Source organism: Sturnus vulgaris, chromosome Z (genome assembly GCF_052056855.1).
Source record: "Sturnus vulgaris isolate bStuVul1 chromosome Z, bStuVul1.hap1, whole genome shotgun sequence".
In the NCBI taxonomy this organism is placed as follows: domain Eukaryota; kingdom Metazoa; phylum Chordata; class Aves; order Passeriformes; family Sturnidae; genus Sturnus; species Sturnus vulgaris.
The window spans coordinates 36741896-36766968 of record NC_142283.1 but is presented as its reverse complement, the minus strand read 5'-3'; the positions used below and the strand labels follow the sequence as shown (position 1 = coordinate 36766968).

The 25073-nt window shown below is 39.7% G+C and overlaps 2 protein-coding genes and 1 long non-coding RNA gene across 10 annotated transcripts in view; 2 read left to right on the top strand and 1 right to left on the bottom strand.

Annotated features, from left to right (window-relative positions):
- The window catches only part of KCMF1 (potassium channel modulatory factor 1), a 43193-nt gene extending 34812 nt beyond the window's left edge, over positions 1-8381 (top strand). For all 4 annotated transcript variants that reach the window (XM_014882394.2, XM_088156633.1, XM_088156634.1 and 1 more), the window contains 4 exons: positions 432-533; positions 4376-4550; positions 6538-6820; positions 7741-8381. In XM_014882394.2, coding sequence (XP_014737880.1) covers positions 432-533; positions 4376-4550; positions 6538-6820; positions 7741-8002 — 822 coding nt within the window. In that variant the 3' untranslated portion in view covers positions 8003-8381. The remainder of the gene's footprint in view (positions 1-431; positions 534-4375; positions 4551-6537; positions 6821-7740) is intronic.
- A 3898-nt stretch (positions 8382-12279) lies between these two features.
- On the top strand, positions 12280-15795 carry LOC148219800 (uncharacterized). The gene is made up of 3 exons (XR_015799517.1): positions 12280-12558; positions 13446-13658; positions 14379-15795. It is a non-coding gene; the product is annotated as an uncharacterized LOC148219800 (long non-coding RNA).
- Positions 14572-25073, bottom strand: part of HOOK3 (hook microtubule tethering protein 3) — an 84638-nt gene continuing 74136 nt past the window's right edge. For all 5 annotated transcript variants that reach the window (XM_014882359.2, XM_088156628.1, XM_088156630.1 and 2 more), the window contains one exon: positions 14572-17444. In XM_014882359.2, coding sequence (XP_014737845.1) covers positions 17429-17444 — 16 coding nt within the window. In that variant the 3' untranslated portion in view covers positions 14572-17428. The remainder of the gene's footprint in view (positions 17445-25073) is intronic.

The following is a 25073-nucleotide window of genomic DNA, read 5'->3' as shown; positions in this document are numbered from 1 at the left end:
TTCTTTGCCAAACCTGCAGCACCTGGGTGGGATGGTCTCAGCCTGATACTTAGCAAATATGGGCAGTTCCATTCTGATTTGTCTGCTGGGATGAGTGTCAAGCAGGCAAATAGCATTCCTGTGTGATTCGACTCTACTGTCTATGGGAGAATTGGCATGCAAAAATACTAACTTTCAAGACACTACAAATTGATTTTGAGAATCCTAGCTCTGGTTTTCATGGTATTCTGAAATTCATAAAGTAAAAGATGACTTAAATTAATGTCTGTGCTTCAGTAATTTTTCTGAGTTTACTGAATATGTTGATATCCAGGTATTTGTGAATACAAAATGTGATTTTAAAGCATAAGAGCCAATGTCTGATGATTGACTTGATACAAGTTCTGTTTCTTTTAATATTTATAAAGTTTTTCCTTGCTGTGTCATTTCAGATTTGTCCAATATGTGCAGCATTACCTGGAGGGGATCCGAATCACGTAACAGATGACTTTGCAGCTCATCTTACACTGGAACACAGAGCTCCTAGAGATTTAATATCCTTTCCAATTTGCGACAGAGAGGCTAGACTGTTTCACCTAGTAGTCATGGTGACTTTGTTTGATTTTTATAGTCAAAGGGTCATATTCTGAATTTCCTGGAACTTGGGTTGCTAAAGATGTATGTGTCAAAAATAAAAAGGTTCATCTGCTAGTTTAAAAATTGAAGTGTAATTGTCAGACTGCACAGACGTACAGGTATACCTGAGAGTGTTTTTTGCTCTAACAGCAGAAACATTTAAAGGATTTTGACATACAGAGTTTTTTTCTACCTACACTGTGTTTTGTTCTGCCTCGTGATTACTCTTGGTGCTAAGATTCAGTGCTGTAGGTATTTTTAATATAAAGATGATTCAAGCATAGCTGCTTGTAACAGGATTGTAAACTTTCTTAATTACTTAAAACACAATCTTTTAATAATATAATTTCATAGTGTTAAGGACATTTTGTAATACAGAACTCAGAAAACCTTCAGATTTTCTGGGGACAAGGATGTTTGTTGTCCTTCAGTTACATTAGCAGCCAGTTATGGACATTTCTCTATGCTTGATGGCTGAAGAGCTTCAACTGTTGGGATTTTTTCATCCTTGTTACAGGAATACTTGTCTCCTTTTAAAATTTTTTTCCTCCCTAGGATTAACTGATACAATATCTTTTTGTCTGGGCTTTTTATTTAATGACATGCAAGCTATGTAGCATCCCTACAGTAAGTAATCTCTGAATTAATCTCTGAATTATTCCTTTGTGTCTCATTTAAACAAACAGAAAAAAGAGTGCTTTATAACTTTGATAGTGGCTCTTTTGTTCAGAGATTTATAAAAAGGAACAATTAAGCTCCAGCAGTTGGGAAAAAAAATCCAAACCCTATCAAATAGAGTTAATTACACTAATAGAAAGGAAAGAGCATTTGAAATGATGGTTCCACTTCAGTTATGATTGCATTTGATTGCATTTAAGTTTGTTAGTATTAACATGATCTAAGGTCAGGACAGACTAAATGCACAGGTTAATTACTGTGCAAAAACTGGATCAGTGTAAAGGAGTTTGGGTGTAAATTGTCTCTGTGAAAGGTGAATGATGAAAAAGTGATACAAAAACTGGTAAAGTTTTTGTAAAAGCAAACTTTTGTCGAAAAAAGATGGATGAAAGCAGTTACCTGTACTTGCCTTTCTCAGGGACAGGAGTAGAGCTCTCAGCACTCAGGAGGAGCAGGGGGCTGAACACGGTGGCTCTGGCCATGAGAGCTTGATCCCGGGCATCCTTGTAGTCCTCGGTGGCCAGGAGTCATGCAGTCATCCCTTTCTGGAGGAGGTGGGATAAGATTGATGAGGAGAGGATATCTGCAACTGGATCTTTCCTGGCCTTTGGTCAGTTTTGAAATGTCGCTTGCTGTGATGTATATGATAGCTGATGTAGTTTGTGTCATTTTAGTTCTGCTCATTGTACCAGCTGTGAGATTTTCATACTACCTGCCTAATTAGGCTTTTTCTAACAAGAATTGCATAACTACATTGCAATATGCCAGAGTTCTAACTGTGGTCTTCTAACATTGGCTTAGCTGTAAGGCAGGAAGTTTAAATTTTCCCAGCTACAGAATGAAATTAATTTCTTGCTAAAATGCACAAGATACTTGATTAGAATTCAGGCTACTACTGCATTTTTACTCCTGTAGTACCATATGACCATTGGATGACTTTTACTTAGGGAATATTTGAGCCAGAAAAGACAATCTTTTTTTCAAATAGAGAGTAAGGTTTCGGTATCAGTCATCTCAAAATGGATCTGTTTTGGGAATACAATGCCAAAAGATAATGCCTGTAGAATTTCCTGCTTGTACTCTATTGTGTTGGTGTATAGTGCTATCAAATCTCCAAAACCTGGTAAGAAGTATCTTGATGTGACTGACATTGGACTCTACATCATATCTAGCAACAGGGAGATCTAAGGTAGGAAAAAAGGAAGAGAAGATGCCCTTTTTCACTCAGGGTCTGAAATAAGTGTAGGAAATAAGAACCATCACTCTCTGATACACCATTATATTGCTGAATATGAAGTGTACAGGAATAATGTCCTGTAATTACCTTTATGTACAAAAAGGAGATAGAGAAGGCTTTTGGCTTGCATTTTCTAGAGTAAAATTTTATTTTGCTGTTTGAGATAAGCTTTTACTGTTAGATCTGCTACAGTTCTGAGGGGTGGCCTTATCCATCAGCTATAAATTAGACATGTTTGGTTAATTTTGTTTTTTTTTTTTTTCCTAAAGTTGTCCCAAAACACTGCATGCATTTCTTACTACAAGCCTTGTTCAGCTATTGCAAGGTATGTCATTTATTCCTATAGTCTATGGACAACTCTTTAAAACCCAGTTTCTTTGTTTAGCAGGAAAGTACCTGAAAATTAATTAAATGCATCTTTTCAGCATTAATGATACAAATAGTTCTCACATGATTATTCAGTTTAAATGTTTATCACAAGGTAAGGTTTGCGAAGGTAAGGTTTTCTTACTCTATCATAGCTGGTAAGACTCAAGTGCATGCTTAGCTGGTATTTGAAGAACAACACTTACCTCAAAACACTTTAAAAAGTCTATTGGAAAAGTTAGCCCAGAGCCCTGTGTCTACTTAAAAAATCCCCAGATACTGTCCTGTTCTAACATGTTTAGTTATAAAAAGCTTGCCAAACTACACAGGGTCTATAATCCATCTAATATAGCAACTCATCTCCAGGAGCATGCAAAATTGGCACACTCAGAGGTGCAAGATGCTCTGTACTAAGCAAAGTGTGTTCTGTGCTGGGGAGGTTCTCCTCTTACACCCTAGATGTTAAGTTCTACACTGTAGCATAACTAACAGTTTTAAAAGAAGCAAACGTTCTGTAAAGTCTTCTTGTAATGGCCAGAAGCTCTCTCTTGCCTTGGGAAGTCAAGTCGTTCTTTCAGTCCTAAGTTCTTGACCTCCATGACGTCATGAGGTTCTGCCTCGTAAATGTGATTTATGAAAAGTGCATTGGACGCTCCCTTACACAGAAATTGATACCATATGAGTGGTAACCATACTATTATGGAAATAAAAAATATAGGAGATAGAGATCTAAGATAATTCTAGTAACACTAAAGTAAAATATTAAAGCCTATGCTATTTCATTTTTCACCAGTGAGTCATACTAGTGATTTTGAAGAAGAAGCCTTATCTGGGCTGTCTCGGAGGAATAAATGTTAGCAAATTTATGACAAAAAGAATCTTTAAATTTGTTAATTGCTTCAAAGTGTATATGAGAACCTATAAAGTATTCTTTATGTGAAGAGTGACAAAATACAAGCATCTGATGGGGGAAGTGGAAGGAAAATAGAAAATGAAAAGCATCATTGTCATAACTGGAATTAGTTCTTTGGCTGTAAGAAGAAAGGTGAAACAAAGGGGTGTAATAGGTCTGCTGAATACTCCAGAAACCTACAGTTTCGTAAGGACTGAAGTGAAGAAATCTCTTGGATAAAAGCATGAAGTACAGAAGTCAAAAGCAATTTGGTAATTATTCTGGTTGGTTTTGACACTTAATGTAAGAATTGGAAAGGGAGAACAGAAATTCCTGCCTCAGTAGTAAGCTTGGCTGAGCATGGATTTGTGTGGATCTTCATAGAAGAATTTGATTAAAAAAAAAACCCTACCAGATCAGTAAGTCTGATTCTGTTGCATAGCTACCATATACCTTAGCTTTGCTTCTGTATTTAAATCATTACTTTATGAGTCAAGTTCGCCTGAGTATATGACCCATCAAATGTCCTTTAATGGTCATTTAACACTCAATGCCAAACAGTCCTGTTTCCTTAACTTCTTGGCTACGATGAATCCAGTGGCGTTCGGCATGTACGTAGGATGTTCCACCCAGGCCGGGGTTTGGGAGGCCCCCGTGCTCGTAGATCAAACATGCACTTTACTACCAGTTCCCCTGGTGGGCTTTCGTCTTCTCAGAGTTCGTATTCTCCAAGCAATAGAGAAGCCATGGATCCTATAGCTGGTAAGAGCTGTAACCCAAATTTTATCCCACTAGCCTCCATCCACAGAGAAAGGAGACTGCAAGGTGACAGTAGCTGCCCTGCTCTGTCGTGCTGTGAAGCTGCACGTACAGGCACAGCATCCCACAGGGCAGGTGAAGAAGGAAAGATTGTTCTTACTGTCAACATCAGAAAATAATTAGGCTGTTTCTTTAGGATTTCCAGAAATAACTTGTTTGTGCTATTTTTAGCTTTGATGTGAAAATAACTCTTTTTTACAAGGAAGAAAAAAGAGGCAGTGAAGACAGTTTTGAAAACAAATCTGGTTTTATCTACAGAGAAATCTAAGCATTTTAGACCATTCCATGGTCTTTGTCCATACCAGTATGTCAGGGAAACCTCAGAGTGTCTGCCACAAATCCACCTTTACTTCAGATGCAAATGAGGCATGGTGCTCAAACTGGAGTTTGCTACTCTCAGTCTGTAACTTCATCAGGGGGAGGTAGCCAGCCATTTGGCTTAATAAGGCACTGACCCTGGAAGGGGAGCTGTGGATCCAATGCTTCCTTAATCATGGTCCCCTTTGCCTGCCTTCTGCTGTGTGACCTGATATAACTCATTAAATTAGCTGTGAAGAAGTAGTCCATTAAGAGAAAAAAACAAGTTAAGTGGGGTCACAAGGCTGAAGTTTGTTTTCAGCCTTGCAGGACCTTCCCACTTAGCAGCATTAAATGTGGGATAAAATGTCGTTTTTCTGCATCTTTTGTGTTTTGGTGAAAGATGGTATTCCTGTGTTTAGAGCACACTGAGATGATGTCCATCTTGTTCCAGGACTGTTTTGAGTTCACATTTCTTTCCAAAATACTGCTTCCCATTATTCCAAGCTTTAGCTTACAGTGAGAATAAATATATCTTAATCTTGCCTGTGAGTTTAACATGTGTGCCTTTTTACAGAAGTAATAAGTCGGAAAAACCACAGTAATTTTTCTATTTAAAGTTTACAGCACTAGTTACTTTTCTTAAAAATTTTTTTCTGCCTGTGGCATTCTCTAGTAATTAAAATTTAGTTAATTTTGGTGCTGCTATCAGTGTTGGTGAAAATTACTTGACCTCTCTAGTTCATATTTTGATTTGTTCCTTCAAAAACAGCTTGCTTTAGAATGATTACATTTTGTTAATACAATGGAAGAAAAGTTGTCATGACCTATGTAGTAACTTTGTAATGTAGAGGAGAGGGGCAGAAGCAGGATTGTCCCGTTTCCTCTGCCATTGCATCAACTGCAGCAGGTATCTGAGATAAGAAGTACCTTCTGCACAGAGCACAGAAGAGATTCTGCAGTAATGCACCGAGCAATAACTCGCTGCTAATATTTATTTTTAAGAAAACTTTGTGGATAAAAATTTGCAAGGAACATTCCATCTTTCTGAATTGGAAGACCTCATAACAGAGGAGGTTTTTAATTGCTAGGCTTTCTCCATGCTTGTGGCAGGTGTAAAAATTCATACAGAATGCTTTTGAAGTAAAGCAGTGATTTAATATGTTTTCTTAACTAAATTTCTTTTACTGAATGTTTGAAGCAATGGTACAGTATTTCTTTCTTTGCTGCAGCACTGGCTTCCCTCTGGGATAACTGGGAAGATGAAACTGGTGTTTTGAGGGAACACTTGTTGAAAGAGGAAAGAAGTCACAATCCACAGCCAAAATAAAGAATTTTGACTTGAAGTTTCAGAGAATGGCTGCAGAGGACATCTTCTGCCAGGCCTACCTGTAGATTGACTCTGCTGTCATTTTTGAGACTTTAAACCTTGTCTTGTTATTTGGACTAAATCTGCATAAATTAGTCTTAATCTTTATGGGCATCAATCTTCACAGTCTTCTCTGGGCACAGTTGGGTTTTGATGTTAGTTGAAAAAAATTGAATTGGTGGACTGGAATTCAGAATGTATTTATTCTGCTGTGTAATGCTCATTTAAGACGTTAAGTCACAGAAGCTTTCTCTTCTCTGGCAGAGCTTTTATCCCAGCTATCAGGTGTGAGGCGTTCTGCAGGAGGACAGCTCAACTCCTCTGGCCCTTCTGCTTCTCAGTTACAGCAGCTGCAGATGCAACTGCAGTTGGAACGACAACATGCACAGGCAGCAAGACAGCAACTGGAGACTGCACGCAATGCAACCAGACGCACCAACACGATCAATGTCAACACCACTATGACACAATCTACAACAACAACCAACACATCTAACACAGAAAACAGTCAGCAGACTATCCAGAATTCCCAATTCCTTCTGACAAGGTAATTTGTTCAGCTTATTTACTTGTATTTAACTCCTATAATTTCTGTTTACCTTAGTTCTAGAAGAGATACAGAGCTTTGTGAAGCTTGTATGCTTGGAGTCAGGCACATGTCTAGGATGGCATTGATTAATAGAATACTTACCTAGTTTAGAAATTATACTTAGACCACAGGATTGTTTAAAGGAGGATTCACCTCGTGTTATCTCAGTTCTTCTAGAACACTGACTACTGACCTGAAATAAAAATATTTTCCTCATCTCCCTTGCCACACCCTCTGCTAACATACTTATGTTTGTCTGGTATTGTGCAAGAGTGTGGTAATTTTAACAGCTCCTGTGCCTGAATTTGAGTCAAATGGATTTTTCTCTAAGTTCAAAATAATGCCATGTGAGATCTTTTAATTAGAAGTTCGCTTGAGAACCTTAATCAAAGTACCCACAAGTGACACAGACTGTGACTTTCAGAGTTGGAATGAGCAGTTTCCTAGCTGCTATCAGGCATGCAGTGTACCTTAGGAGAGTGGAATTACATTCAGTAATTAATTCAGTAGTGCTTTACGTGTGCAGTGATGTGTTTTGTAGCCATTGTGAACTTAGTAGTTGATATGGAAACAAAGAAGGCATGTAATTCCATGTCCAGGAAATGGCACCAGCCCTCCTAAAAGACTCCTTGAATAGCAGGAAACCTTGTAAACAGTTTTTGATGTCCCCCTAACTTTGGGCTCCACTGCAAATGCTGTCGCAGCAGCAGAGAATGGGCGGGTTGTTAAATGCATGCCTGTTGTGCTGGATGTGTTGAAGGGCAGGTGGGAGTGTTCTGAAGGAGCAGTTTCTGGGCGCGTCTCAGCCTGTGGGTGGTGTCACCAGTGAAATGGGCGTTCAGCAGCTCTGTGTCTTCTCTTCCCCTGCTGCTGCACAGGTTGAATGATCCGAAGATGTCAGAAGCAGAGCGTCAGTCAATGGAGAGCGAACGGGCAGACTGCAGCCTGTTTGTTCAGGAGCTTCTACTGTCCACCTTGATGCAGGAAGAAAGTTCCTCCTCAGATGAGGATGAGCGGGGGGAGATTGCAGATTTTGGTGCTATGGGCTGTGTAGATATTATGCCTCTAGATGTTGCTTTAGAAAACCTAAATTTAAAAGAGAGTAATAAAGGAAATGAGCCTCCTCCACCTCCTCTTTGATGACATCCCACTTTGCAGACAATGTCCTCTGTGCTGTATTTGCCAATGAAAGTGGACAACAACTATCTTGGGTTTGTTTTGGTGATTGTAATTTCAGGTCTGTCACTCTTGTTACATTGTGTACATTCAAAAGAAAGAGAGAAAAGATATATATGATAATCATTTCCACTTAACTAATTTTTACTTCTAGCAGGTAATGTAGGTTGCAGTGCAGAGCAGAAGGCTCTGTGTCCTGTACCTTGACATGCAAAAGGCTCTCCTAATACTCCACATTCAAACTGAAGAGGAAAAAAAAAAAAAAAAGAAAAATCTCTAATGAAGCTGCTGTGTGTATTTATGAATATTAATGAATAAAAACTGCTTGGATGGTTTACCTTAACTACTGCATGACGTTTTTTGCAGCGTGCATGAGTTTTAGTGACCTTGTCATTTAAAAAACTTAAATACAAGGAGTAAAACTATAAAACACAAAACTTTCCCATTATTCAAAGGTTACGTGATGAAAAAGGTTAGCGCTGAGTAGCAGTTTGTGGCCACAAAGTAGCTTTTTAATAAAGTGTGACAGAATGACATCTTCATGTGCTGTTCCTGCACAGGATGGGAACTCTGGAGTGGGATACATTGTCCTTACCGGGGTGTGGCGTTTTGTTGAATGTGACCATTATGTTGCCCTCTCAGCCCTTGCCTCTCCTATGTGGAGTTAAACTTCATTTTATGCATTTGTAGGAGACACAACAGTAAGGCCACTGCTGGAAGCTACTGCAAGGGGCTTTTGTGTGCCCCAAAATCAAATGATGTTCACTTTTGTTTAAAGTTTTTCTTTGTTGTGGTTGTTAAAATTTTTTAATTGTTAAGTATGTTTTATTCAGGTGTAGACAATTCATATATTCACTGTGTTTCTTAAAAAAAAAAGTTAATCTGGATCCTATTGTCTTAGTTTAAAAGCCTTTCACAGCCTCAATCATATTTTGAGTTATTTATGTATTTGCTTCATAGTTTGCAGAGACCTGACAGTATCAGGAGAGCTTGAGGATTTGGATTCCCAGACTGTTAGTATAGTACAAGAAATTCTTAATGCTAACTTCAGCACCTTTTATTTATTGTTTCTTTTGGTTATTTTTGCTGGTATAAAAAAAGCTGGAAAAAAAGCCTTTTAGTTGAATCATGCCACCTACATGCCTATACTGTTAATCCTACTGGTTTGGAAAAAAAGGAGTATGGTGTTCTTGTGCATAGAAATTTATAATAGCCCCAAAGCCAGGACAGAAGGGGTATTTTGGTTTTTGGGTTTTTTTTTTGTTTGGTGGGGGTTTTTTTTGTGGGGTGGGTGTTTTGTTCTGTTTTATTTTGGGGTTTGTTTTGTTTGGTTTTGGGTTTTGGTTTTGTTGGGTTTTTTTTGTTTGTTTGTTTTTGGGGTTTGTTTTTTTTTTTGGTTTGTTGTTTTGGTTTTTTTTATTAAGGGGCTTTTTTGGTTGGTTGGTTGGTTGGGTTTTTTTGGTGGGTTTTTTTGAATGTGAAGTTAGAATATAAAAACAAAAGTGCACACAGCTTCTGATGAAAACTTAAACTAGGCTTATATCATAATGATGTCTTTCCAGATCTCTCACCTCACCCCCTCTCTCTTTCTCTGTATCCTCTCATCTCAGCAGCATTGTAGAGTAAATTGTAATGAATTGGACACCATGTGGTGTTCTCAGCAGAACTGTGACATGTATGCTAATCCAAAATAACAGCAGGAAAAAAGCTGACCCCACAAACTGAAGTTTAAGTTCCTTTCTCTCTCTCTCTCTTTTTTTTTTTTTTTTCTTTTTTTTTTTTTGTCTCTGCAACAGAAAACTTTACCTGCAGCCTCTGGTTACCCCCAGTTACCCCCAGTAGGGGACTTTTTTTATTGATTGTTGAAGACTTTAAAAAATTTTTCAAGCTGTAGTTTTTCAAACACATCTTCTGCACATTACAATAAGAGACACACAGTTCAATAAAGCATTTTCAAGACTGTTGTTCAGTTGATTTTCTTTGGTTCCAATGTATTTTCCAGACAGTTTTGTTCCAGAAATTTTTGCATCTGCCTTTAGTTCTAACTCTATCTTCCAACACAAACTCAGCGTTGTGTAGACAGCCTTGGGTGGTTTATATAAATATGTTTTAAAACCAAATGCTTTGGCAGGTGATGAAGGACATAATCCTCAGCTCTTCACAGGTAGGTGAATTGAAGACTGAATAGACCAAGATGTGTTTATTTAAAACAGGTGTTTTGTGTTGCTTAAGGCTGATCTCTTATATTGCCCAAATTCTAGACACCACCACACTTGCTTGGAAGGGCATGCAAACCAGTGCTACCCATGTTTGTTTAGAGACTGAATAGATAATGGCTTGGATTTAAAAGTGCCCTTGGATATCATATTAATTTGTACAAAACAGTGGTTTGGGAGGCTGTTTGACCTTTTTTTTTTCTTTCTATTTTAGGTTTAAAAATAACATTAAATGGCTACTAGGAAGGTATTCTGGTAATCTGTAAAGTCCTATTTGCAGGCAAGTGGTTTTCCTTCTCAGAGTAAGCTTAGCCCATATAGCATTTTTGGGGTCTTTCCAAAACGTTTCAGGGTGCTTTGAGCTGCAGTGACTACAGCCTCCATCAACTTTAAAGGGGAATCCCACAGCTGGTTATGGCCTTTTCCATGTGAGGAAAAAAATCATGAAACAACAAAAAACCCACCCCAAGACCACATCCCAGCTCTCAACATGGACAACTCCCTGGCAGGAAGCCTTAGTACTCCGTGCTCACACAGTTCCTGGCGTGCAGGGACACCTGTCTTGTGACCGGGTGGTCAAGGTCATGTTCAAAGGCATTGCAAAAGACTTGTGCTGTAAATTTGTAGAAGCATGACAATGTTCTCTTGCAAGGTTTGCTCTGTTACCACATAGATAAAGCACACAAAGGAGAACTGGATTAGAGTGAATCTGGAGTGACACACAACAGAGACTGGGGCTACGAAAGGGTGAGGATGGAGAATGTAAGGGTGCAGAGGGGGAAGGGAGACCCTCCCACTGAGTCACAAGGTTCACAATGGGCCCCTTGCCAAACTTACCCTTGGAATTGCTCAGTGCTCTATCTCTAAAGGATTTGGCAGCACTTAAATACTGACTGATTTAACTCTTACAGAATGATTCCTTAAGATTTACCATAACCACAACAGTAATTTAATTTTAAATCTAAGATGACAGCACTGATGCTACACTTGCTATGACATGTTGAAGTCAGTTTTCACACATGCACACAGAGACATGTGCGTATTCAAATATTCATGTCTGTGTGCATATGTACAAAGCAGCTGTTTAAAGCTCCCCCATAGTTCAGGGAAATGCACACATTGGTTGCCTTTGCATCTCTCAGCCTCCAGGAGGGGGAACCAGCCCAGGCCCCACGGTCAGTTTTTGACGAAGCTCCTTGGAGTTCTCAAGGGAGGTGCTGGCACAGCCACTGGGAACATGGCACCTGAAGGGCCTCCCGTGGCACCCCCTTTGACAGGGTTGTGAGATGCCTGGCTTTACTCTTCCATCAGCTTCCATCCTGGAGTCAGACGAGGTCAGTAATTTCCCTCTAAAGTCCAGTAACAATAATTCTATTTCACTACAGCTGTGATTCACACAAAAATACTTTCCAAGGCTATTCTTTACAAAGCAGAAGTTAGTTAGGCAACACATTCCTAATAACAGGGAATGTTACTGATAAGTTGAAGACGCCATTAACTGTGCACGTGCAGTGGGGAGAGGTGTGCACCGACACATGCTCCTGAGTAGTGTGTGCTCTGTGTGTGTGTGTGCTGGGTGTGTGTGTGCTCTGTGTGTGTGTGTGCTCTGTGTGTGTGTGTGCTGGGTGTGTGTGTGTGCTGTGTGTGTGTGTGTGTGCTGTGTGTGTGTGTGTGCTGTGTGTGTGTGTGTGCTCTGTGTGTGTGTGTGCTGGGTGTGTGTGCTGTGTGTGTGTGTGTGCTCTGTGTGTGTGTGTGCTGTGTGTGTGTGTGTGCTGTGTGTGTGTGTGCTGTGTGTGTGTGTGTGCTGTGTGTGTGTGTGTGCTGTGTGTGTGCTCTGTGTGTGTGTGTGCTGGGTGTGTGTGCTGTGTGTGTGTGTGTGCTCTGTGTGTGTGTGTGCTGTGTGTGTGTGTGTGCTCTGTGTGTGTGTGTGCTGTGTGTGTGTGTGCTGTGTGTGCTCTGTGTGTGTGTGTGCTGTGTGTGTGCTCTGTGTCTGTGTGTGCTGGGTGTGTGTGCTGGGTGTGTGTGTGTGCTCTGTGTGTGTGTGTGCTCTGTGTGTGCTCTGTATTTGTGCTGTGTGTGTGTGTGTGCTGTGTGCTCTGTCCCTGTGCAGTGTGAGTGTGCCGTTTGTGTGTGTTCTGTGATGTGCTGTCCTATCAGGCAGCAACCCCCATGCATATCGCTGGTGCTGCTCCAGAGCGTGCCGTATCCTTTCCTGTCCGCTCAGCGCCGGTGTGCCAGGTTCCATTCTGGTGAGGGCTGCCAGGGAGTCGTTGTTGGGGATGGTGCAGACAGAAAGGCATTCAGGTATTCCACTATTTTGTATGTTAAAGTGGTAGGGAAAATAGTTGAAACTGTGAAGTCCCTGCCAAGCTTTTTAGAATATCGGTGTGGTCTGTAACTTCTGATCTGCTTTAATAAGAGGTCTCTGTTGATTTTTGGAATCTTTTTAATGTTTGTGTAAAAGACAAAGAAAGGCTCTTGCACATGGTGGTATGATAAGCAGTGAAAAAGCATCCAGCTCGTGTTTTACTTGTAATTGCTTTGATCAATTCCCTAGCACTGACAGTTGGGGGAACTTCCATTCTCTCCCCTTCACTCAGGTTGTGTTTCCATCTTGGCATAGAGTTTGCTCCCTGTTACGTTTGTGGACAGCATAGTTTGGCGCAGAAACCAAACTGTATCTAGATATGTGCACGGCTGCAGCTTTGAAACACTTGTCTGGTGTGAAGGACAAAAGACCATTTCCTGCTACCAACAGGAAGTCTCAGGAGGCAGAAAGGCTTCACGGCCTCCTGGGGCTCTCAGACTTAAACCAGGGAAGCAGTGTGTGCATTCATTGTGTGAACATTTTCCAGTTACATCACTTTATCTGCTTTTCCCTGGCATAGCTGTCCTTCACTTCTGGTCAGCCTGCTTTGCCACATGGGTGCTGTGCTGTTTGGAGGCTGTTTAATTGTTTTACCTCCTAAGGAAGAGGAAAGGGTCTTGAGACAGGCTGGTGGGCACGAATATTTATTTACAGCGTTTATTATACTTCATGTGCACAGTATACAGGTGCTCAAAAAGAGTAGGAAAGGGGAACTGTAGGAGGAAACTGTGCAGCTGCTGGAGTGTGCTTCCACCACACTTTTTAACTCAGCACTGGCTGTCACATCCTGCAGCATCTAACGCAACATAAACTTGTGTCACAGTGCCAAAAGCAGGGCCCTGCAGCTGTGGGGTGTGGAGAAGAGGTACCACCAGAAGAGAACCTGCAAAGCTGCATCCTCCCTGCTGGGCCAGCACCTGTGGAGGAGCAACATGGAGCAGGGGGCCAGTGGCACAATTCCCCCAGTACCACGTGGAGTCTAAGTCATGGCCTTGAAGGAGCTGTCAGGGAGCAGAGCAGAGAACGAGCTGTGGAGGTTAGTATGAGGGATACCAATGTGGGTCTCAGCACACTGCGAGGTGGGAGAGCTGGGAAAGGAAAAAGATGTATAGCAAAAGTTAGGAGAGGTTAAGAGTGAGGGAAACAATAGGGCAGGGAATGATGGTCAGAGGCAGGAAACACTACAGTCATGCCAAAGATGAAGAGGAGTGACAGGTGGGCAGGAGGAGGGCAGAGGACCACAGTGAATTACAAACAGCTAGAAGTGAGGTTCTGGCAGCTTTCCTGCTTCCACCGTCCACTGCCTGTGAAGCAGGAGGAAGCAGGCCACAACCTCTGGGGCTCTCCTGCCCTTCCCAGACAGCAAACACTTCACCCCAGTCTGCCCTCAGCCTCACAAGCTCTCCAGTCACTATCAGGCTGGCAGCATTGCCACCAGGGCACCCTCCCCTTTCTGATCCTATTCCTTTTACAGAGCAGCCCCTGAAAGGCTGTGCCAGGGTCCCTGCACATCATTCTTAATCCCAGCATCCCACACAACATTCATGGGCTCAGTATCTCTGGTGAGCTGTTGCCTTCTCTTTCCCATTTGCCCATTCTGACCCAGGCCTCCTTCTACCCCTGATGCCAGAGCTGGTCATCAGTGCAGGATTGAAGGACCGTTGTTTCTGCACACAGTAGCAGTGCCTCTTTACTCCATTTTTGGTGACATCTGTTGGGAAGCTTCCATTGGCAAAGGAAAATGTTCTTATTTCAGTCATTTAGGCTTCACCCTCGGAGAAACAAACCATGACAGGCACCTCAGGCAGCCAGAGGAGATGTGTCCCAGCAGAAGTGAGGATGTTGTGCTTTCTGACGCACTGGTGCTCCCCACCTGCCACTCATCGTCCTCTGCAGAGCCCCAGGAAATGCAGTTCACAACCAAGTACCAAATAAAGGAGACACAAGCATTTATGTTTTATATAAGCGTTTATTTACAACTTGTTTAACAACTGTACACTCTTCTATCACCTTGGAAGCATTAGTGTATTTGATTGGGAAAAAATATTAAACTTTTTGATTCCAATTATCATTAATGAGGTTTTTTTGTCTATATACAGGTATGTATATTAATATTGCTACCATAACAATCTGGTAGTTACACAATTTGTAGATGAACTGAAATGGGAAATTAATGTTTTGACACTCTAAGAATTCATTCTTTTACAGAAAATATATCACTGGCAACTTCACAAACAGTTATTACTTTGATAATTGATCAACATTTAATTCAGGACTGTCAAACAAGCTGCTATTAAGAAGGTAAGAGAGTTTTCTAGGCAGCACAAATGAAGTTAGTATATCAGAGACATGCTGGAGATCAGCTCTGAGTTGAGAGCTCACAACCACTTCATGACAGAGATGCCAGGCTAATCAAAGTAGCCAGTTCCTTGACTGGCTCCACCTGGCATCTCTCTGTTGCATTAATAAACAACTTTTGTCAAGCTAAACACACTTACATACAAATGTCATCAAGGCTCAAGAACAACTGATACTTAGTCTCTAATCTGCACAGACCACTTAGAGAAATGAGGTACTGCTCGGCATCACTTTGGGACACTTGTGGTGGCAGGTGCACAAAAAAAGCAATCCCCTCCTGCCTAGCACAGTGCCCTGATTTCAGGGATCCTGCACCCAGCCTGGCTTGGGGCAGGGTGTGGTCCCTGCCGAAGCAGCACTTGCAAATGAAAAACATGCCTTTAACACTCAACTAAAAGAAGTTTTACTAGTAACGCTTGCCTTGACACATAACAAGGGATCAATGGCTAGGACCTGGAAAGACACAAATCCTTCAGCTCTCTGCTGGACTCAGTCTGATGAAATGCTGCTGCCTCTGCTGCACGAGTACTTGACTCATGCAGTAATTACCAAACCCCAGATCCTGGCTGCAGGTCACGTCAGACTTCACTGTCCCTGGCCCTTGTGGACCAAGACATATATCCCCATCTGAAGCCTTTACGGACACCTGTCAGCCAGAGCACCTGGTAGCCTCAGTACCTGATACAGTATCCAGAAGGGAAAACAACCGCAGCTCTCACTGGGATCCTAGTTTTATCCTTCACTCTGCTGCCTGGCCTGCTTGGAGCCCATTCTTACTGCCCATCCCTTTGCCAGGCGGCGCAGGCCACCTCTCTCTGGTGGGGCACACGTCTGTCCTTTCTCCATGTCATTCTGCACAAGGCCACGGACACCGTGGGATCAGGATCCCTGAGGACTGGACACAAGCGGGCGTCTCGGCGCGTGGGGCGTGGCTCTGTCCGAGCCCACCCGACGGGCCAGAGACACGGCAGGCACTGTGTGTGTGACCAGGAGCGACTGCAGAGACAAGCGGACACAACGCTTCTTCAGCGTGGGGGCGCCCCCACGGCAAACAGGGCTGGAGGCTCTTCTACTGCTCAAATAAACAAAACTATTCCTGGAGGCAGCAGAGTTCATAGCAATATTTCTGCCAGGATTAAGGCCCAGGTGAGCAAGAAACGGGGTTTCTCTGTAACTGGATTTAAATCAAACCGCTTAAGGTACTCGGCATTCAGACTTTTCAGTTTTTCCAGCAAATCCTATGGCTTGAAAGCCCCTTTCCCTGTTTGTTACGTACTAACTCTTATACAATATAAACCCCTTAACTTACAACACTACAGCACTCCCTCGTCTTCTGAATCTTGCCAGTACTGGATGTCCAATACAAAACAAAGATACAGTAGTACAAATGTGCAGATATTTAGGAATATTAAATAAGCAGCTTTTTAAATTAATATAGGCAGTACAAAGCATTTTGAGTTACACTGTCTACATATGGCAAATCTTATAGCTAAACTTCAAAATACAAAGAAACAGCCAAGCTAGTGCAATTGGAAATTAAATAGCTAAGACTGTGACAGGAGAAAGAAAAAAGAAAGGAAAAAAATAGTACAGATGAAACATAAACGATCCAAATTATAAACTGGCAAGGACAGTCTGCATAATACTGAAAGTGTAGATGACTTTCATACTTATCTCCATTCATGGTCTTTCCTCAGATTGTTTTAACAATTTTACACAGATTGGAAAAAATGTTTCTGAAAGAAACCAACAACACTCAAATGTAGAGAGAAAAATACAACAGCCACAAACTACTGTGTATATACATATTAAGGAAGCAGGCAGTGCCTGTGAACAAAATACCACCCGGTAGTTTGCCTGGCTCGGAGATAATCAGATGAAACTTGCTTGGTTTTCTAAGGAAGATGGGATCGCCAAGCAGCAATTTCTCCTGGTAAAACACCTCCTTCGCTTTACTTTATTTGTTTAAAGATTCAAAATGGATCCTTTAAGGGTGCAGGTGCTTTGAAATTTTAACAAAATTTCCAACCAAAAGGCCTTTTTTGGGAACTCATTAAGACTAGATTTTTATAGTTCGGTATATGAAAATGTTGCAGGAAGTCTGTGTGTTAATACTGTTAATCAGAATTAAATAAAGTGGACAGGTGGAAGTAAGATGGAGAGCTGACAGTGCTCTGTCAGTTTGCAGAACGCCTCCTGTTGAGTTGTGAATAGAGGATTTCTTCTCTTCTAGCCTCATAGGAGACTTTTTGTGAAGAGAAAGAGTAAGTGGAAGTGGGAAATGGGAAAGCCACTCCCCAGGATGGTAAGCTTCTCTGCAAGTAGATCCCCCTTTGAAATCAGATGGCCATGAGTCTTAAGTGTAGAACTGGTTAAGTTTTGGTTATGCAGTCTGGACAGAAAAGCAAGTCATGCACTGAACAGTCCCTGTTATAATAATGCTGCAGGTCATGCAACCACATCACTGCAAATAAAAGAATAAAGAAGAAAGTTAAAAAGCAGATAACATATTATCGTTGAAAAAAACCCAAACAAAACAGAGAACAGAACAGGTCTTTTTAAAAGCAGTTTAGTAAGGCCACTTAAGAGTTGTGCAAATTCACGGGGAAAACACTTTTGCCAAGCAACTGTTTAAATTAACAGGAAGGTTACAGGCCAATAATTGGAAAAAGCAACAAAATAGCCTTGGCCAATATCTAAATTTAGCTGTAATTAAACTTTACACACTTCTGAATAAAATTCTTCAGGGCACCATTCTTAACTAATAAAGCTATGGCACGTAAGTTTACACAGCAATAAGCAAGTCTCAGGCATTCCTGCTGTCTGTGAGTACAACTGTTAAAGCAAGATAAAGTGAAAGGTGCCCACCCAATTCTGCATGTGTTTACATGCTAAAAGATAACCAGAGTCATGACAACACTCCTGAGCTCTGAGCACCACTGAAGGCATTTAAGTTTCATCAGAGCTCATCCTGTGGTGCATGAGGCTCAGCATCACTGCCCCATTGCACTGGCAACTTCTATCCCTTGCAGGCAAATACAGGTTTGAATTGCCAGAAAATGATATGTGTTCTTGTTAAAGTAAGCCGAGTCAGAGTCACCGAGCAGTTAAGAGAGCACTCCATAAAGCTACAGAAGGGAATCTAAGTTTGGAAGAGAATCGGAGACGCTGGCACAGTTCTCCGTCCTCACTGATGCACCCTTTTTCTGGGCCAGTGTAACTGGAATGGAATGCTTTACTGACACAGCTACGGTGCTTCCACTTTGCCCAAGTAACACACATCTCCCTACACTGCACTGGCATAGCATTAATGGGCATTTTTGTTTTCATATTGCAAAGAGTAAATTGGCTTCACCAGACTGAAATTAGAGCCTGTTTCCCCACTTCCTTCTCCCTTGTATTGCACTGGTCAAAAATGATTCTAAGAATGCTTCTTGTGATGGGACAATCCAGGTTAAATAGATAAAAAAGAGAAGAATTTATGCTACATATCCTGTAGCTTGTGTATCCCTCTTTTTTTCCTTCTCATTCATCCACCCAGAACACTAACCAGAATTGAAAAACTAATAGAAACACAGAGACACATATCAAATGGAATAAAAAAAACTTAACACATTCAACACATTCAAAGATCTTGAGGGTGTGTATTTTAAGCAATCATTGTCTTTTAAGCTTGCTTGGCACTGCTTGGTGCATAAAGTTACACAGTTCAGGATTAACATGAAGATCACTGTAGTTATTCCATAAAAAAAAAAAGTGCAAGCTACATAAGCATGTACCTATTCTATCATGTATAAATGAATATAATCTACTCCTTTAGTCTAAGCTGGCTATTATTTAGCTCAAAGTTACTATTTAGTAGAACTTCAAGTGTCCTTCAAGTGTACGTTGCACATACACAGAAGTGACGCTTCAGGCTTCTCTCTGAGTCAATAGTACTTCTGAGAGGTCTTGTAAACTCAGGACATGGTATTATCTTTCAAGGACGTAAAAATTCATTTGTTACTGCTCTTTACTGACTAGAAATTCTTACCATGTTCTAAAAATAGTTGTCTGTTAATTTCTCTATTTTAAAGCCACTTGTTGAGGCAGTAACACATAGAAAAAAACAGAGATGCAAGATGTGAGTAAATTCACTGAGCATAACCTGTCACTGCATCTGCAGCATCTTTAGAAGGAGACAGTTTATGCACAGACAATGTGTCTAGGGAGGAGTGACAAAGAGCATACAAAGCAGGTTATAAATTTTTAAAATTGTGGCTTTATAATGTAATACTTATAAATATTCCAAGACTTTATTGATACTGGTAAACAAAAACTTTAAAATCTCTCTCAAAACCACTGATGCCTCCAGGAAATAAGTTTACTCTCCAGCTTGCTAACCTTTTGTGGCTGTGAACAATAACCTCTGCTTTACAATATTTTAAATTATATAACTGATGTTATATTCAAATCCAAATCAAAAGTCTGATGGTCTCATTACAACTATTTTATAACTCCATAAATACTACACCACTGGGAATTTTCTCTTAAAATTTCATTCACTTTCATGATCAGTCTAACACTATCTAACAGTAACAACTGGACTTTATGCTAACTCTTTTCAAGTTAGGTATAATCATTAGGTATTCAATTTCCATTTCCAGAACTACTCTATACCTGTGCAAGTACTCGCTTTTGCAGTGTTTCAGATTTGTGCCATGCTACAGCAGTTAGCAGCTCTTCAAAGTGCTGACAAATGTCTGCTTTTTTAACAATTAAAACAACCATGTTCCTCCTTCTGAAATCACCTCATCTGATTGCAAAGGACCTCTCTAATGCAAAGCAATGAATAAAGTCAGCACCAGGAAGAAAAGGCTGCCCAACTTACCTGTATTTCCCTCTACTAACAGTATTTTTATTGTTGTATGGATCAGACTCTGAGATCCACAACAGCAAGATAGCCACAAGACATTTTTATTTGACAAATGGAATCTGTTTCCAGTCTGGAAATTACTGAAAATATGACTGACCATATGCAAAGGGGACTAAAGGATATGCAGTTTTCCAAACAACTTTACATGTGCAGCAAACAGCAGCAAACTCCTGATTTACCACTAGAGCCAACTAATGCAGAAATATACTTCAAGATAGTCCTGTACTAACTTAGCAAGGCCTAAAGGTGTAGGTGGAATCTGGACTACAGTGAAGCTGACAGCAGCACCATCCCGCAGCAGAAGAGGACTTAAATTACTGCAGTCAGCACAAGTTCCTACTGACTGACTACAATCTGACACCAGGACAATTTATCTGGGAAGCTGTCTTGGCTACTCTGTCAGGTGCTGTTTCAATGCCCCAAGGGACAGGATGATTTGTCAAGTTTCCTAGAGCCCCCCAATCAACATTCATTCATTGCCTAATTCAATGAGCTAATGCATTTTAAAAATTAACTTTACATCCCAAAAACTTAATGAAGACACAAAAATATGATCAAAGCAAAAACAGCTTTAAGGATGAAGCTAGCTAAGTCTTCAGCACCTCCAAATGGTATAATGGAGATGGAAGCAGAGTCAAAATTTACAGGGTTTCACTGTACCAGATACAAGAAGTCTGAGGTTGCGGTGGTTGATAATTACAGATTTGCCTTATACATGGGTAAAATCTCTAACAGTTACTCAATTAAAAATAAAATTTAATTAAAAAGATGAAAACCTAGCTCAATAAGCTCAGGTTCTTCACCTTTTTTAAATGAAAACCAAAATGCAAAATGGTGAAAGAATGCTCTTCTGATTTTTGTACTGACTAGTTACTTGCATCAGCCTCCCCATTTTCAAGCCAAAGAAATCCCACCTTATTTTTAGTTATAGCCTGCAGGATCACTGACAAACTTCTGCTACTTTTCTGGACTTCCACAGGGAAGAAAGACCACAGGAATAAGATAATCCAATCAGCCATACCAGGATAGGTTCTTGATTCCTTAAGAGCGACAAACTGGAGGCATGGCTAGGATCCTACCTAGAATATGACATTTGCTCCAAAAAACCTCATCACTTGGAAGTATATCCTGATAAATCCTTTCAGCTATTTATTTATGCAATGCCAGGTAAGGGAAATGCCTGCTTAATTTGGTTAGGAGATATTGAAGCTTATCAATACAATCTTACTGCAAAATATATAATCCACATTCTACCTAAAACACATGTGCAAAAACCCATTAGAAGTCAGTATTGCATAGCTGACTAAGTGCAAAAATACCTCCCTCATCAATCCTTGCAAAAAGTCATTATGTTGGGTAAGAATAAAAAATCTCTATACAATAAGTAAAACTGAAATATTGTTTTACTTCGTAAGGAAAAGGAAAGTTGGCCACATTCAGGATAGTCTTTCTCCAGATCACTAACTAGAAGAAAATCAAGTGGTGACATTAAAATATCTTACAACTACCAAATCTACAGAAAATGCCAACACATCAGGACAATTAAACCCTCGCATAATCATTCAAGAAACTGTTAAGTGTGCAGTCTCAAAAACTACAGAAGACAGGAAAAGCAAAATCTACTTGCACATGTCGAAATACCAAGGACTTTAAAATTGACAAAAAGCTTTTAAATTTTTTCAACAGCTTACACATACCACTTCCTATTTGAGATCATAATAAAACAGTAATAGGAATATTCAGTGTTCATTCTTTCATACACATATAAAAATGTCAGTGCTCCTTCTAAAACAGAGAGCCACAAAAAACTTGCAGAAACATTACTGCTAATGCAAGTGACACCTGAACAGCACAAGACTGCCATTTGATTATTTCCAAACAAAATTAAAGGCATCTTGTAGCCATTTTATATTTATATCATTCTGCAATACACAAAGTCATATATTCCAGACATGTATTTACCTTTGCACTGTGGATGGAATACACAATTTAAATTAGATTACTTCAGTTTCACTTAGAAAATACAAGTTATGATCCAAGTGGTTATGTGCTGCTATGAAGAAAACAGTGAACTTGAATTTCTTTTTTCTGTAATGTCCCATCAGCTATGCTAAAAATTCAACTCTCCACAGAAGTACATGAACTGGACTGCACATGTGAACACATCCTTTTAGGTCAGAAACTAAGCTTCAGCTCTAAACTATGAAAATATTTATCCATTTATCTGTTTTCTTTTATTTGGATCGATTAAAATCTGTCAGAGAGATTATTCTGGCAGATCCTCAGCACAGTGCCCAGAAAAATACTCTAATGAACTCCTCAACTGTTTTATCTCTGACCTGGAGAACCTTTTCTCTTTAAGCTCCATTGTAGGGTTTTTTCTCTGTAGTGTATCAGGACAGGATATAGCACTGGCTTAATAATTACCACTACAAAATTTTGATGTAAAAAGTCTTTCTTGTCTCAGGGGAAAGAAGTATTCCTAAAAACTTCTCAGAATTGTCTAATGTATTGAGAGAATTCTGTTCCATAGGTTGGGGGTTCTGCTTACATTCTTTTATTACTCAAGGTAATACAAATAGAACATACACTGGTAACTCCCCTATATATGTGTTTATGTCCGGGAGTCACAGTCTGAGCTCCTTCTTTTTCTTAATATACACTGCTTACAAAGATACATAACAAGCAAGCAAAATAATGAAAGTGAAGCCTTTGAATGAAGAAGCTGTTCTTGTGAAAGACAAGGTTCAGTGATGTTCACTGCTTGCATTCATCCACACACAAAGATTAAGAATGGATGTATGCAGCAAATTAAAGAAGCAAAGCACTGAAGAATAAAGAACTGAACTCCTCTTAATTACTAATAGAAGACATAACAAATGACTTACTAGAACTACACAGCAACCGAGTATATTTCTGTACGACTGTAGTAGATTTTATATTCAACACGAATTCTGGGAAATACCAGAATTTCTGCAAGTTTGTAAATTCTCAAAGAAAATTGATTGTTCACTTGCATAACAATTACTATGAGCAACAGTAAAGCTCAGATTTAATATGAGTTTTGTGTTGCTCTTTGATGCTATGTAATGCTCCTATCTATTTTTGAAGAGAACTATAGAAAACACTTCAGTGTCTTCAAGGGAAAAGGAAAGACAGAATCACAAAGAAGAAGAAAAAAGCCAACAACCACCAAGAAGCAAAAGAAGCTATGAGAGACTAGAAAGTAAAAGCATAAGACAAGGCTTCCAACCAGCATCTGTTCATCTCCTAACCCTCAGGGGCATTAGCCTGTCATCAAAACTTTTGAGACAAAACAGTAAAACAAATATTAACATAATAAAAGCAATTACGTTTATTCTATTGTGCTGATTGTGTTCAAGTTCTTTTAGACCTACACCTAATTAACAGCAATTAAGTAATTAAATTAATTGACAAAATTAACTGATGAAACTTCCCATTATGGTTCCATCCCTTTCTTTCACAAATAGCCCTTGGCAGCTTAGTAACAGAAGAAGTTAGCTAGATTAAAATGAAAATGAAAACGTAGCTTTAGGTATTCTTAAGTTCTTGCTCTGGGTGATACAAAATGCTGTAACCTCAAACAGGAACATCTAATTTCCTCAGAGAAGTGGCCTTGCTCCTGTTCACATATAGCATGTGGTAAAGAGTTCTTCAAGTTATTAAAATCGATTGCACAACAAGATCAGAAGAAGATATCCCACACAAACTGTAATCGTCTAGATAATTACAGATAACATTTTGTATACAGAGCATTTTGTATCTCAATAAGAGACAGCAGATTGAGTATATCACCTCACTGAGCTACAGAAATTATCCATAACTTTCTTTGCATTGTTAACTTTCTGCACACAAGAAACTTGCAATGTCTCATCTAATTTTTGTAAGCACAGCCCATACCAGTCATACACTGCATAAGTACAGAAAATCGTTAGAAAACTATTTCTTCCCAAATGTGAGGAATAAAAGACAAAACTGTAAGTAGAATTCAACATCTGTTTTATGGGGGGCAGGGGCGTAACTGGAACTGAAAATATTTTTCAGACACATGCTGAATGCATTTCTCAGCCCAGATTAAAACAGATGATGTACTTGAGGATAAAACAACAGTACCTAAAAACGTCAATCACTTGTTTATTACCCTTTAATCTAGGTGTGCTTGTTTTAATTATCCATTGCTCATTCTACCCATGTTTTGACTTAAAACATACATTCAGATGATTGATAAAGGCTAGTATCTTTTCTCTAAGGGGATTGATGCAAAAATAAATGTCTCCACTTAGAAGGGCATTAAAATCAGATGAAAGAATAAATTTATAAACCAACCGCACGTGCATTAGAGTCCAAATAGTCTCAAAATACAAATCTAAATTTAAAATCAGTCTCCAAATTTAAAAGTGAATCACAACAAGTTGTATGAATATGAAACTTCCAGCCAATGCTCAGGTTCTCTGTGTCTGTATGTGTCCATCAATTCTTTGACAAAAATGATAGGGAATGCATAGAACTGATCAGGGAAAAAAGCGCAACTTTGTAGGAACAGAACCTAAACAGGAGGAGCCTCCATCCACTGATCAACATGAAAGCACTGCAACAATTAATCAGCTGTACACTAAAAAGGCAGTACAACAAATCACAGCCAGTTTCCAACAAAGTCAGCAATAAACTCACCTGAAGGCACTGGTACCATTAGTAAGGCAACTGATACAATTATACCCTGAATCAATATATTAAAAGCAAGTCTTTTAGTGGGGAATGATAACTGGAATACATTAACAATATTAACTGGGGCCTTGATCAATTACGTATTGTTCATCCATAATCATAAAATTTTAAAACAAATGTCCTTTTAAAATGGATGATAGAGTAGCAGATTAGCACATGCTAAATACTTCTCCACCTATGTAGAATATGTATTTAAGCATACACTTGACAAAGAAGAATGGAATAACCATTTGAAAATATTTATCTCTACTAGCAAAAGAGGCAACACCAGTTGATAAAGAAAAACCTGGAAAAAGATCATCCTGCTTCCCTAAATGCCAAGAATAAGAGTAAACTTTGCACTTAGGAGATTAAAAATAACCCCAAATCTTTCTTTTTTTGCATTGATGAGTTTTTTTAGTATGAAATATATTTCACAATAATATTATAATC